The sequence below is a fragment of the Pecten maximus genome, chromosome 9 (genome assembly GCF_902652985.1).
Source record: "Pecten maximus chromosome 9, xPecMax1.1, whole genome shotgun sequence".
In the NCBI taxonomy this organism is placed as follows: Eukaryota; Metazoa; Mollusca; class Bivalvia; order Pectinida; family Pectinidae; genus Pecten; species Pecten maximus.
This window is the reverse complement of record NC_047023.1, coordinates 14,810,179-14,825,583: the sequence shown is the minus strand read 5'-3', so window position 1 is coordinate 14,825,583 and position 15,405 is coordinate 14,810,179. Positions and strand designations below refer to the sequence as shown.

At 31.9% G+C, this 15,405-nt stretch overlaps 1 protein-coding gene across 1 annotated transcript in view; it reads left to right on the top strand.

The window, feature by feature from the left end:
* The window catches only part of LOC117333870 (sodium channel protein 1 brain-like), an 87,649-nt gene that overhangs the window by 63,883 nt on the left and 8,361 nt on the right, over positions 1-15,405 (top strand). Inside the window, 17 exon segments of the mRNA XM_033893288.1 lie at positions 489-659; positions 854-1,044; positions 1,393-1,543; positions 1,768-1,981; positions 2,308-2,471; positions 2,700-2,789; positions 4,454-4,743; positions 5,266-5,286; positions 8,059-8,200; positions 8,597-8,770; positions 9,122-9,244; positions 10,145-10,408; positions 11,124-11,177; positions 11,434-11,571; positions 11,759-11,869; positions 12,040-12,054; positions 14,874-15,144. Coding sequence (XP_033749179.1) covers positions 489-659; positions 854-1,044; positions 1,393-1,543; positions 1,768-1,981; positions 2,308-2,471; positions 2,700-2,789; positions 4,454-4,743; positions 5,266-5,286; positions 8,059-8,200; positions 8,597-8,770; positions 9,122-9,244; positions 10,145-10,408; positions 11,124-11,177; positions 11,434-11,571; positions 11,759-11,869; positions 12,040-12,054; positions 14,874-15,144 — 2,584 coding nt within the window.

Sequence of the window (15,405 nt, the reverse complement as noted above, 5' to 3'; positions counted from 1 at the left end):
TCATATCAACAGCAGAAATGTCATCATATTGATTATAAACTCTAGGCCTGACTTAATAATAATAAACTAATACATATTACAAACTGTGGAACAATTATGAGTTAATATATATACTACATTGTATGCATATTTATAATTTTAATAACATTACAAATTACAGATCAGTTTTGCTGTGAAATATATAATTTTGAAGCAATTTATTTCAATCCGAATCCTTTTTCATTGTTATTTTTTGATAACTTTCTAAAAATGTACAATAATATTGATATAACTGTCTTAAACAACAAATATTATGTTGTTGTAAAGTTTCTAAAATCCTGATGTTTGGGGGGAATTAAGACAGGATGTTGTTGATTTCTGAGATCAGGTACCACACACTATTATATATAGTTGTGTCCCTTTCTTCATTTTCACCTTTGACTCAATGATCAAACATTTTAAATGCAATATTCATAGATACTAATTTGTATATATGGTAAATGTTTCAGATCTTCACAAGTATCTTTACCTTTGAATGTGTGGTCAAACTGACAGCTCTCAGCAAGTTTTACTTCGGCAATGGTTGGAATGTATTTGACTTTATCATAGTGATAGCAAGTCTTGTAGATCTTGGTCTAGAAGATGTTGATGGTCTCAGTGTTTTCCGGTCATTCAGATTGGTAAGTAGCAACAATGTCGTTTGTACATACTATCATATGGAGAGGATGGATGGACTCTTTTTTCAGTTTAAAACTTACCAAAATCCCTATTTACTGTACTCTTTTAAATTGATGATAATGAAATATTTCAAACTAGCAAATTGATTAAATTTAGAAATTTTATAAGAATCTTTTTCATTTTATTTTTATTACAGCTCAGAGTCTTCAAACTAGCACAGTCTTGGCCAACCCTGAAACTGCTTCTGACTATCATTCTAAGTACTTTAGGAGCACTTGGCTATTTGACCATAGTCCTGGTAATTGTCATCTATATCTTTGCTGTCATCGGTCTGCAGCTGTTTTCTGAATCCTATACAGAGAGTATATTTGGTGATGATATACCAAGGTAAGAATGTCCTGAAATCACTCAAAGTTAAACATATGAGTCTGTTTAGATTTGATTTCATTCTGCTGTACTGGAAGGATCAATTAGACCCTTGTCTTAGTAGTGGGCACTAGATTAAAAGGATCTGAATAAACAAAAGATATTTATTTCTACATTCAGGGAGCCCATAGTTTGAAAAAAAAATAAACAAATTTATTCTTTCAATATAATTTTGAAATTGACTTAAGATTTGAAATTTATTTGATGAAATTTATTTCCTTTTTTATTTCTGTTATAACTAAGTCTTACATAAAGTTTAAGATGGACAAGGAATGTTATAGATAACATTATTTTGAAATTATTTTCAAGGTGGAATTTCAATGACTTCTTCCATGCTATGTTGATGGTATTCCGTGTGCTGTGTGGAGAGTGGATTGAGCCCCTATGGGATTGTATGCGGGCTGCAGACGAACTCTGCATGGTTGTCTTCCTCCCGACTCTTGTTCTCGGCAACTTCATTGTATGTACACATTTAGATTTTTATAGTGGACTACAAGGTTTCTCATTATCAACTTTGATGTAAAGTTTCATTGCTACCTAGTGGATTTGGCAGTTGATTACATTACCCGTCATTTTGACAGGTTACTTAACTGAAAAAGTAATAATAATATAGAATATCTATTTTTATTTTGAACCTGAAAAAAAAATGATCAAATAATTTCTGTTTCTTTAAAATCTTTTTAGGTATTGAACCTTTTCCTTGCCCTGTTGCTGAATGCATTTGCAAGTGACACACTGGATCAAGAACCAAGTGACGAGGACAATCGTCTGAAATTGGCATTCACTCGAATACGGGAGCTTTGTTGCTGTTGCTTGAAACCCAAGAGGTCAGCGTCTGTGGGCCCAAATGACAAGGAGGAGGATGGAGAGGCCAGCACCACAGATAAAGATGACAAGGGTAAGATACTAGTCTTGGCTATATATACAAATGATAAACCTGCCATTATAGTCCTGTCAAGTAGTGGAAAGAGCATAAAGCTGGTCAGTCAGTCTACTGGTACATCTTAATTGGTTTAAATCTAACATGTATGTGTTACTGTCTAATACTGCTTGTAGATATACATTTTCAGTGTTTATATAAAGTTTCAAAGCATATTGTTATAAGTAACAAATGTTTATCAATTCATATCTTGATCAATAAAAAAGAATACTGATTTTGATAATTCAGAACAACCTTATGCTTTAATATTTATGTTTTTTATGATAAATCTGTTTCTTTCACAGACAAAGATGCAAAGAATAAGGGGAAAGCTGAAGACAAGATAGCACTGACCAACGGCCGAGCAGCCACTGCGAAGAACAAGACAGATACTGGCAAAAACGGCACAGATACCAAGGGCAAGACTCAGGCCAATGGAACAGTAGCTAATAAGGATGAGAAAAATAAGGTAGGGTCTATTCAACACTTGACAAATATGCATCATGACTTTAGCTCACATATTCTGTTGGGTTTTTTTTCACATGAAGTTTTCTCTGTGAATAATGACATTGAAAGGGAGTTTTATTATTTTAATTATACACTAAATGTATATATAGTTTCAATCATAATAATCGACGGAAAACTAAAGTCTTGTTAAGAACAAAGATTAAATGAGAGATGTCTGTTCTTTATTAAGGGCAAAAAGCGTAGAAAAACTCACAAAGCTGCAGGTTCTTTAAGTCAAAATGCACCACTAAAGGTTTTACCAGAGATTGTACCGGTACAGGTAACGAGCACAAATAATTATCCCGTTGTCTATATTAGAGCACCATCATGTGTTGTGGCTTTCAATTGTCAACCACCTAAATTCTATCAGAATCAGATCTTAAAAGTTTATTTCCAAAAGTTCTTAACCAGAAGCATCAATTCTTGTTTTTTCATTCATTGGATTATTTTAAAGATGCTTCTCAGAGATAGCAATTAAAACTGAGATCAAAGTTTCTTGAAGTGACCAATATTGTGTGTCACGTAACTGAAGTGATATACATGTATGTGTATGTATCATTTGGAGACTATTATTTCTGCCTTCAATGTATACCAAGATTTTTCCCCTACAAGTAGAATTTAAAGGTCTGATTTTGATACGAGTTTCCATGTTCATACAGTGATATGATGTCTTGTGTATATTGTTTTTAATTAAAAGCAGTACAGAAAACTTAATTTAAATATTTGAATTGAAGATTATCTTTATTAATTTAAGCCTTGACCAACAAGTACTTTTATCCCCTGTTTTACCAAAACAGGGGGATACTAGTTTGGTTGGTCCATCTGTCAAGCTTCGTTTCCGTGCAATTTCTTTAAACTTAGTAACAAGATTAAATGCCAAGTTTAATTATCACTTTTGCCAGACTTTGTTTGCCGGAGTTATTGCCCCTTCATTAACTAAAAACGTCTTTTCCTGCCATTTCCAATATTACTGCAACTGTTATTTACAGATTTTCTTCAAATTTGATAACAAGATTAAATGCCCTATTCTATAGCCCCTTGAAGAATGAAAAAAAAATTCTGCTGTTTCCACGATACGCCCACTAATGTTATCTGATTAACATTCCTTGATTATGTTTATTTGTGTTAAGTAACTATCCCAAATATTTCCGTAAGTCTTCAAGTTTTGGAGCAAGATTTAAAGTATTACAAGCTCAGCCAAATTTGTGATAGGGTTTCTTAATGGCAGATAAGGAGGGAAGCCTTGCAATGGTGAAATATGTCAGGGAAGCAGGAGATACAAATTCCACAAATTTGCTTATTCTATTATTACCTCGACCTGATTTATTTGATATAAAAAACTGTGCTAAATATTGTCATGCCCTAGCAGGTGTCTTTTAGAGGTATATCAGACTTCTGTTATAAGTATTAAGATTTTTTTTTATAAGTTGTAATACCATCAGTGTTAAACTTAAAGTTGTATTACCTGGTAATTTTGAAATATTAGATTTTAGATGTATATGATTTTCATATATAAACCAGAGTATATACTTAAAAGAATGTTTCAAATATTAAATTGGAAGTGGTTAGTGTAACATATGAAATTGTCTATTATCATGTACAACAATATGACTAAAGAACCATAACTCTTACGAGCTGTAACTGTATATATTTGTCCTCGGTAATGGTATTGTACTATTGTGAGACGGTTGGCTCACTGGGACAAATTTATTGATTAAAGTTAAGAATTTATTTGCATACCCACCTCCCACCAATTTTTTTAATTTTTTTCATTTCCTTATACAATGTACATTTTGCAGCCTTGAAATTTATGTTAATACATTGATACATCATAAATTTATTTTGTTTCTTAAAATAAAGATGTAATTCCTTGATTGTTATAGTATGAATACGCCAAACAACTGGATTTTAAAATACCGATTGAATGTTTAAATATTAAAACAGGACAAAGTTGATGCTGCCTTCAGTACACAGAGAGAGGAGTTCTCCAGTTTCAATGCAGCCATGAAGGCTAATTCCAATGATCCTAAAGGAGAAGGAGCTAAAGCTGATGGCAAAAAAGGCATAAACAAAGATGATAAAAAGGCAAACGAAAAGGATGAGGACAAAGATAATGATGATCTTGCTTTGGGGGCGGAGGCCTCAACCATAAAGAAAAGAAAGGAAGATGATGAGGAAGAGGAGGTGAAAGAGATTGTGGTTGAAGATTGTCTCCCTGAGGCTTTTTACAAACGGTATGTACAACACAAAATATATCTGATGTTACAAATTTGTGTATCGCTCACATGGAGGGTTGTACTATAAATTGGTTATACATATAACCCACTTTATTGTGAATGGGTGCTAAACAGTAAGTCACTTGAAGGTTGTATTGGGTGTTAGGCAACAAACGAAATTTGTTCAGTTTATTTAAGCAGCCGGGAAATTGTTATTTATATTATCTAAAATAAAAACAAGTGTGATTTCCATATGTTTACTGAAACAATTCCAAAGATTTCCAAATACAAACATCAATTTTATAAACTTAAATCAATTCTTATTCTGTATAATATGTTTTCTTTTAGCTCACTCTATGAAGGCTTTTCAAATTTGCATTTTAATTTTTTAAGTAGTTTGTGAAAAACTTCTTTGACATTGATGATAGTTCTTAGAAAAGCAAATATGCAAATCGAAAAAAAATGTTCATTTTTACAAAAAAAAAAAAAAAAAAAATATATTCTGACAATGTTGGTTTTCTTACCATTGGCACATAATAGCCTGCAACGTTGGATTCCTTGGTAAGAATAGATAGTACTGATCCACAGATTTTCCTTCAGGTGGTTAAACCCTCACAAATAAGTATTACAGGTTCTCCATTCTTCTCAGTCCGGTGGGTTATGTGTGTTATATTGTAGACATGGTGTCCAGCCAAGTGGTCCTTCACCAACTTTTTGATGAAAAATAATTTGATTTATTCTATCTGGAGCATTATTGAGCAAGTTGTTAAAAAAAAAAAAAACTTGTATGTACCCCAGAAGACAGATAAACAATATACCGAATATGGGAAATTAAAATGTAATGTCTTACCCCTGCAGTATGGGTAGTGATTTGTTGCATAAAGTGGGAACCTTGGAACAGAAATTGGTGCCATTGGAGTCACAGATGTAGCATGAAAAAACATTTACTTGAGGGGTGTGAGCTTCTCTCTCCCCACTCCCTTATTTATGCGTTCAAAGAATAGGGTTCAGCAAAGGGACTTTGTACTCCTTCTCTTGGTTTGACCAGAATGGCCGAAAGTAGTTTGATTGTTGATGTAATGATTTTATTTGGAGCATTGTTGGGCAAGTAGGACTCTGTGACAAGGGAATTTTTTATTCTCTTACCCTGGACAGGGATATCCGCAGATTTATCGGGGTGGTATTTCCTTATCTCACGCTAAGGAAATCGCACCCTAGGTAAAAGATAAGCTATAAATGCTCTTTGCATGTTCTCAACAATTGCATTTTGTCACGTCAACAATGATGTCACGTTGACAATTCAATCACGTCACTTCAACAATTCCTTGCATTGCTGTAACGTCCATATTAGATACATAAGAGAGTTTAAAGGTTAAGAGAAACATAATCATTCACCCCCATGGAAATGAGACGGAATTTAATCTCAATCCTCAGGGTAAGATAATCTGCCAAGCACTCGGCAAGCCTAGTGTTTGGCAGCTTAATAATCTTCCACCTCGAGTTGAGATTCCCCTGTCACACCCCCAAGGGAGTGAGAGATTCTACTATTCCTTCATGGGGTTTACCCTATCTTACAACTTTAATATCAGGGGGTTGGGCCAAACAAGGGAACATTATATTGTAGTTACCTTTTAGGTAATCAGATATGCCCATGCTGTAATATCTGTTTAGTATAATAGACCTTGTGATTTGGGCTTCCTGCTGTTGTGAGGGTTGAACAGAATGAATTCCTGTGTATAGAAAAGATGTGATATTTTTATTTTTAACTGTAGTCTGCAATCATCTCATGCCTTAGAGTGACAGTCATTTCATTCTATTTACCAAATTTAGTATGTGATGATGTTATAATTTCATATACCTCTAGTTGTCATGCGAATATGCTATACAATTAATTGTTTTATAATTTTTGAAAACATTTATGACTATACAGTAAATGTGCTGTATATGTGCTTGAAAACTCATCAGTAATCCATGTAGTAGGAATTAAGGAATAATTTGTGCACCTACATTTCATTGATTTTGAATATAAAAAGTTTGAATATAAAAACTTCTGGAAAAATGAAGAAGTATCAACTAAACATGTAGAAACTTGAGTTATTAGAAAAGAGTGATAACATCAAATAATATTTGTTTTAAAAAGTGTTTATTAAAAAATAATCCAAATAGATATTCATTTCAGTTCTGGAAATGAATTCATCCCCATTGCTACTAATGTAGTTATTACTTTAAAAATCATTACTAATGTTTTGGGAAATAACATAAATTGAATTATACAAATAAATATTCACGGGTTTATGTTCATTTTCCAAGCATTCATTTTAGGTATACAAGTCTATTATGATTGATGTTTTTTTTTCATTATTTTTTGTGTGTGTGATAGTAAGATATGAATTTATCTTGATCATTCCTTTTCTCAAGCTAAGATGCAGAATATTGAGTTCCATTCAGTGGATTTACAATATATTTTTCCTCATCCTGTTGATAATTCCATGTTGTTGAAATTCTTTTGGTATACTAATCTCCTAAAATACTTGATGGGATGTATGTATAATCATATATTTTGTTAAGAGTTTACTTTCCTTCTTATTTCTCATGCTTCAACCAAACTTGTGATCCTTATTTATCTTTGAAAGGTATACTGTATATTGTACAGAAATCAAGTTATGTTATCCAATTAAATGGAGTTATTGGTCCCTTTCAATCTTAATATTTCAGAAGGGAATATTTGTTTAGTGTCAATAATCATATCTGTGTTATAGAAATGTAGCTATGTTAGATCTGTAAACTGTACGATATTTGTGGTACTTTAGTACATGTAGCTTACAGTGATTTCTGCATGTTCTTTATGCATTTGACCATCAATTTTATTAGTTTTATGTAGTTTTATTCATTTTTATATTTATTGGACAAAATGCCAAATTCATATTTAGATATGGTATTCACTAGTGTGTATTTTGTACAATCAGTGAATCTTACTGTTATTTCAGGCTTTTCAGACAAATATAAAACACTAACCCAGTACAAGGTCAAGGTCAGCTCAATCTAAGGCCTTCAGGGACAATGCATATCATTACATTGGTCAGACATATGTTCAAAGTTCTTGGAAATATAAAAAAAAAAAAAAAAATAGTTCATAGGGGAATGAAAAAAAAATTGTTTGCAAACACCTATGAAACTAAAAATTATTGATATCAATGCTTCAATATGCCATTAAAATCAATTAGACATGTTTATCACATTATAAAGGGTCTTGTGAATATGTTTGAACATCATTAAAATGTTATAATAGTATATCTGCCTTGTGGACTAATTGCATTATGTACCTGTTGACAGGTGCAGCTGCTGGGAGAAATTCGATGATACAGCATTCGGAAAGAAGTGGTACACCTTCAGGAAGGTGATGGCCACTGTGATTGAGAACAAGGTGTTTGAAGGCATTATTCTATTTCTTATCGCCGTGAGCAGCCTAACTCTGGTATGTTGACAGTTTTTGATTGATGAAATATATCTGAAATGGTTATAAAACAATGCCAATTTGTATTATGGTAGATATGTGGTTAGATTGTGCATAAAAATAAAAACTCCAACCTCAGTTATGATCATACTATTTAGTGCAGGGAAGCATGCATTGACTCTGGCACCTCTACTTAATAACCGCTGTACCTATAAGTACTGAATGTTAAAAAAAGTTAGAAACAGAAATTATATATCATGTAAGCACAAACAAATGTCACTTTAAATTAAAGCATTAAAAGTACAAGACTTCCTTGTATGGAATTCCCGCTAGTTTTTAAAGTGACATTTTCCTGATATATTTGTTTCTTAAAAGTAACTTTTACAATACCCTGTAATAATGTGCTTTTATCTTTAGGCCTTTGAAGATGTGTACTTGTACCAAAACCCAACGCTGGAGACCGCCTTGGACTGGCTTAACATTATCTTCTGTGTTCTATTCTCCATTGAGATGTTGATGAAATGGATTGGAATGGGATTTAAGAAGTACTTCACACAATTTTGGACATTGCTTGACTTCGCCATTGTAGTGGTGAGTGACATTGATTCTCTTTCACAGAAGATTGTTTGCTGCATTTTTTCATGGATGAAGTATTTGGAGAGTTTCATTATGCCCAATGATCTCAGATCTTTATACATATTAAAACTGTAAGAAAGGAAAGATTTAATGTTCTTAAGCTTAATCAAAATCTTGGAAAGAAATATTAAAGATCGCAAGCATAATTATAACAGTAGAAAGGAAATCATCCTTTTCATGCTTTTTATAGATTCGTTGAAGATTTCATGGAACCTTCCAAGAAATTTTCATTTTCTGTATCATATATGGAGGAAATTTTAAAAACGATTGAATTACATTTCTGAAGTCCGGAATTATTCTCTGCAGGTATCTATTGCTAGTTTAGCAGCCAAGGCAGCTGGAGTTGATAACATTTCTGCTTTCCGATCTTTGCGTACCCTCAGAGCTTTCAGACCACTTCGAGCAATTTCCCGATGGCAGGGAATGAAGGTAAGTTTTTTGTGTCGCATGAAAACAGCAGGCAACATATAGGTACAGTGTATAACTATGTGGGCAGCGTCCGCACAGAGGTTTCCATGATATTAAGCTTCCTTTTGCCAATCCAACTCATACGTCATGCAGGTCTTCCTTACCACAAATGCTTGCTTCGGATTGCTTTTCAGTTCCAAAGGTCAAGATCGCTGTTACTGAAAATAGAAAATGTGTTTCCGTGCGATAGCTTAATTTCCCTTGATAGATTAAACTCAAACTTCATGCATGCATTTTTTTCTTACCAAAAGTGCTTGTTTGGGATTGCTTTTCAGGTCATAAGATCAAAGGTCAAGGTCACTCTTACTAAAAATGGAAAATTTTATCCCATACGAATACAAGTTCCCTTTGGCCAGTCAACTCCAATTTCATGAAGTTTTTCCTTACCACATGTGCTTGCATGGGAATGTTTTTTTTACTGGTCAAAAGATCAAGTTTACTGTTACTCTAAATAGAAAATCGGTGTCCGTGCAATAACTCTTGTAATCACTCAACTTTCTGCACAGGTGACACATCCACTTACGTGGGATTCTTGTTTGTTCCCAGTATAAATAAAGTTGGCCTCACATGTATCCCGGGAAAAAAAACATAACAAATTTTAAAATCTTAATGTTTTCTATTGGGGACTGGTAGGCAGACATTTTCTAATATTCCTTTGCATGATTTCCACTAGAATCTTCTGCCAAGTTGAGACATACTCGTTAATAATGTTGAAAACCAAACCAACTAATTCACACATTTTCTGAAATATTGAGACATATAGTTGAAATATGATATTTTCAACTTGAAAACATTTGGCATGTGTGTGCACCAATATAAAATGATTATTTATATAAATGTGATACATTTTTTTCAATACAGATCGTGGTGAATGCACTGATGTTGGCTATACCTGCCATCTGTAATGTACTTGTGGTTTGCCTGGTGTTCTGGCTTATATTCAGTATAATGGGTGTCCAGTTCTTCAGCGGAAAATTCTTCAAGTGTGTGGATGAAGACGGCGAAAGACTGGATTTTACTGTGACTGCCAATATGACAGAGTGTTTAGCTAAAAATTACACCTGGCAAAATTCAAAAATCAACTTTGATAATGTTATCAGTGGATATCTTGCTCTGTTTCAAGTTGTAAGTATAATGTTTTAAAATTATCATATTACAATATTACCAAGTTAGTCAGTTGAATGTATGCATTAGATCAGCATTTGTCCGTCACTCAACCCTTTGCTTTTTAATTATCATAGTCAAGAACAATAGAAGGTATTTTTATTTTTCGTTTGGAGCATTGCCTCCTTCATGTATATGTATGATCAACACTTTATGCCCTGAATATAAGCATCATTGACGAGTCCTAGAAGGACGAAACAGCTGTAGCTGTATAATGTCCATATTATCACTGACAAGTTTTAGAAGGACGAAACAGCTGTATGATGTCCCTATCATCATTAACAAGTCCTATAAGGACAAAACAGCTGTATGATGCAGTTTAGTTCAGTTTAGCTCTACTTTATCCATCTTTCATTTTGGTTTGAATGGTGCTATTATCTTTATTTTTTGTACAAACATCTCAAATATGAATTTTTTGATGTCTTTGTTACATTTTTAGAAGAATGACTCATTGGAAATAAACGTAAATCCCACTCTTTCGGTAATGATGCATGTATTTTAACCAAATTTGACTGTTTTCCAACTTAACCATGCTGCTATGAATCATTTTTGGAACCAGGAAATTGGTTGTATTTTTTTTTAAATGTCTAAGTGAGAAATGGGAATTTTGTTTCTTTATATATGTTGCATATGTATTGAAATATAGATAACCCAAGGCAATTTTCAACATTTTTAGGCAACCTTTGAGGGATGGATGGAGGTGATGATTGATGCTGTGGATGCAACTGATGTAAGCATGATATAAGACATGATGCAGATTTAAAATCGATACCCATTGAGTTATAATGAAAGACATTTATGACTACTTCTCAATATTTTGTGTATCTGAGTTTGGATCATATGTGCAGTATTGAACAAAATAGGGTTTAGTTGAAAAAATAATCCATATCAGATTTCGTTCATTGATAAATTGTTATCATTTTTTTCATTATGTTAAATGGAATAAAATGAATGATTCAGGACAAAATGCATGTTTTAATTAACAGGTGGATGAACAACCAAGATTTGAGGCGGGATTGTACTATTACCTGTACTTTGTGGCATTCATCATCTTCGGAGCATTCTTCACTTTGAATCTGTTTATTGGTGTAATCATCGAAAACTTCAATGCTCTCAAGAAAAAGGTCAGCAACATATTTTGTACATATGATATTTATTGCTAATGCTGGACCGGATTTTACGAACAAATGCTATATAGAAACATCATCTTTAAGTACAATTACAACATTTGTTATATAAATAACTGTTCTTTGTGTTATTGATGTTGAAAGTTTTATAATTTGATTACAAACTTTTGTCTTTATATTTCAGTATGAAGGCAGTTACTTGGATATGTTCCTAACTCAAGGACAACGAAATTATATGAACACACTAAAGAAATTAGCCAACAAAAAGCCTCAGAAAACAGTAAAGAGACCAAAGGTAGCCAGATATTATTCTTTTAGATTAATACACAGGAGGAAATATTTTAAAGAACATGTCTTCACTATTACATTCTTTACAAAGTGACTGAAAGACATACACTTGCTATATGATCATATACATTAAATAAAGGTCATAATGCTAAAATCCGAAGTCATAAATTCTTTCAGGGACCAAGTTTTTGGGTAAGTTTTGATTAGCTTTGTAGCGCATGTATGAATGTTTAAGGGAAAGCAGGGAAGAATACATGAAAGTGAGGATAAACACATTTTATCAAATTGCACTCAGTTATTTTTTTCAACACAAAAATACACAAGACAATACAACTACATAAAAACCTTATAGAAAAAACAGTTATAACTACATCAAAAACTTATAGAAAAACAGTTATAACTACATCAAAACCTTATAGAAAAACAGTTATAACTACATCAAAAACTTATAGAAAATCAGTTATAACTACATCAAAAACTTATAGAAAAACAGTTATAACTACATCAAAAACTTATAGAAAAACAGTTATAACTACATCAAAAACTTATAGAAAAACAGTTATAACTACATCAAAACCTTATAGAAAAACAGTTATAACTACATCAAAAACTTATAGAAAAACAGTTATAACTACATCAAAAACTTATAGAAAAACAGTTATAACTACATCAAAAACTTATAGAAAAACAGTTATAACTACATCAAAAACTTATAGAAAAACAGTTATAACTACATCAAAAACTTATAGAAAAACAGTTATAACTACACTTGTACATCAAAAACTTATAGAAAAACAGTTAGACTGTTTTAGATGATTGTCCTTTTAGACACAAAAGCACAAACATTCTACATTACAAATTATATAGTGAAAATACTTCTCAATTCATATATGCTAGAGTTAACGCATACCGTAACCCAATATGTCTTTCACTAAATGCAGTATTGCCTCAATCATACTTTAAATACAAAAATATTTATTCATTAAACATCAGTATATTCGAATATAGTTCCCATATCAAAGAATTTGTTAGCTACTATTATTTTTTAAACCTACATATGCACCGGTATATAAAAACATTACCGGGTATTTGCTTCTACAGTACAGTTACAAAGTGTATCATAATCAGGATTGTAGAAAAGAATGACTGAATTATCTAAAATAGGCTGTTCTTTTAATTCTTTCTGAGAATAAAGGTATTGATAAATTATAAATAAAACACCAGCATCAGTAATGTGTTATATAATATAAAATTGTATTTCAATTTGAGGCTTGTTAATTTACCTTATGTATATTTCTATTAGAAGTTCTGTTATCAGTAGTCTACATATTCATCATGCTAGTTACTGAATGCCAATATATAACTGAGTGTATCATCTATAGACTAACAACATCCACATTGCTTGCAAAGCTCTGAATATATATTTATATAATTTATAATTTCACTTTAAAGTCAATGCTGGTGAGAAATGTCACAGTTTTAACATCATTTTTTTTCACTTTTTTTATTTATTTATAATTTTATATATATTTATTTCAAGATTACTGAAGACTTTGTTTGATAATGTGTATTTTCTGCTGTTATATAAATGTGTTTCATGTACAGCAAACATTGAAGTCCTTTTTAATTGCTCCATTCCGTTTTGAATAAAAGTAATACACTTTTGACCCAATGTTGTGTTATGAAGTCTTTTAGTTTTCAGATGTTACCTCCAATATTCAGCTTCACTCATTTCAAAGCATAATAGATTTTTATCATTATGAAACAACATTGATTATTGTTTTGCATCTTGGACACTTTATACATATTTAATTCTCCTTTTTATTTTTTTCATTGTTTAAATCACCATTTAAATTGCTTGAGTCATATATATTTGTAAAAATTAGTTAAAAAATTATTATCTCTTCCCAAATTCTTCGTTCCATTTCTGTTTTGTGAGAGTGTTAAGTTTAGAGATACATACGGTACTGATTGTCTAAATAAAGAATGTTCTCCATGGTATAATAGTTCATGTTTCTATATGATAATTGTTGTTGTTTTGTATGCCAGTCGTTTTCGTTGTGAGTCATTGTTAGTTCTCGCAAATCAAAATATTTTGTTATCAAACAAGCTTCCATATTTTTGTCAAAATATAGTGAGAAAATCAGATACTTCGCAACGTAATAAATTGACACCAAACATTACAAATTAACGTAACAGTGACTGTGTTTTGTGCATTCTCTGTTATAGTGTGCATGTGTGTCATTTTATCTGTAAATGGATGTTGTAAATATATTCTGCTATAAAATGTATGTTAATTTTATGTTCATCATTTTTTTTCCTTTACTTGCGATATATTGTTATTAATCTGTATTGCAAACAAAAATGTTTTAAGAAGAACTTTTTTTCATTCAAAAAATTAAGCAATACATCGAAATGTGATTTTTTTTCAATGGTTATTCAAATAATACAAATTATTTCCGATCTTTTTTTCTTCTTTATTTGGTATGAATGTAAATTACAACAAACATTGATATTCACTGCTTAAAGTTGTAATGTAATACATGTAACTATTTATATAGACCATAATGTATTCCCAGTAGTGATTTGCTTTGGTAAGTCATTTACAAAGCATGTTTTTGATTATAATGATACATTTATATATTCATCCCATACAGTTATAAAATTTTACAGGCTTAATTTGGCACTTGTAGGGGTCAGACCTTGTTTGCATGTTAGAAAAATTCACGCAACCACGCCTTGTAAAACTTCTGCAGAAAACACTTGTACACATTTGTTTGTATATATCAATATTAGCTGGATAGGGTCTAGTAAGGATACATTCAATTGCCGCATAGTTAAATTACACCCCTCATTTATATTACAAAATAAACTGTTCAATGTTTCCCCCTCATTAAAAAATATTTTAGAGCATAATACCAATGTATTCTAAATATCAAACAAAATCAGTTGCAATTTCCCTTTTCATTATAAAAACATAGTTTAAAGTTGATTTTTAATTTCTATTGTAGAATTCCTTCCAAGCTGTGTTTTATGATGTGTCTGTCAGCAGCAAGTTCGACCTGGCAATCATCGTGTTCATATTTCTGAACATGATTATAATGGCGGTGGATCACTATAAAATGTCCGACTTAATCACAGACGTTCTCGACATCATGAACATTGTCTTCACAACAGTCTTCACTATGGAGGCGGTGGTCAAAATCATCGGCCTGAGACTGCACTACTTCAGACAGCCTTGGAATGTATTCGACTTTGTTGTGGTCGTCCTGTCTCTAGGAGGTATGCTTTTAGTTTCATACTCGGTGTAGAAATTGTTTCGAATTCTCATGATGACTGGTGGCATCTATGTTATTCCTTTAACTAATTGCTAATTTGCATGTGTATAACTGTTTGTGTATTTAATAAGACCATTTAGGTAGTACACATACCACTGTACTTAAGTAAGAATCCTAAAAGAAACCTACCTTAGTATATGTTTCAATTCTCGCTTTATCTTTATTGAAGGAGCCATCTTATTTTTGACTAATATATTACTACCCA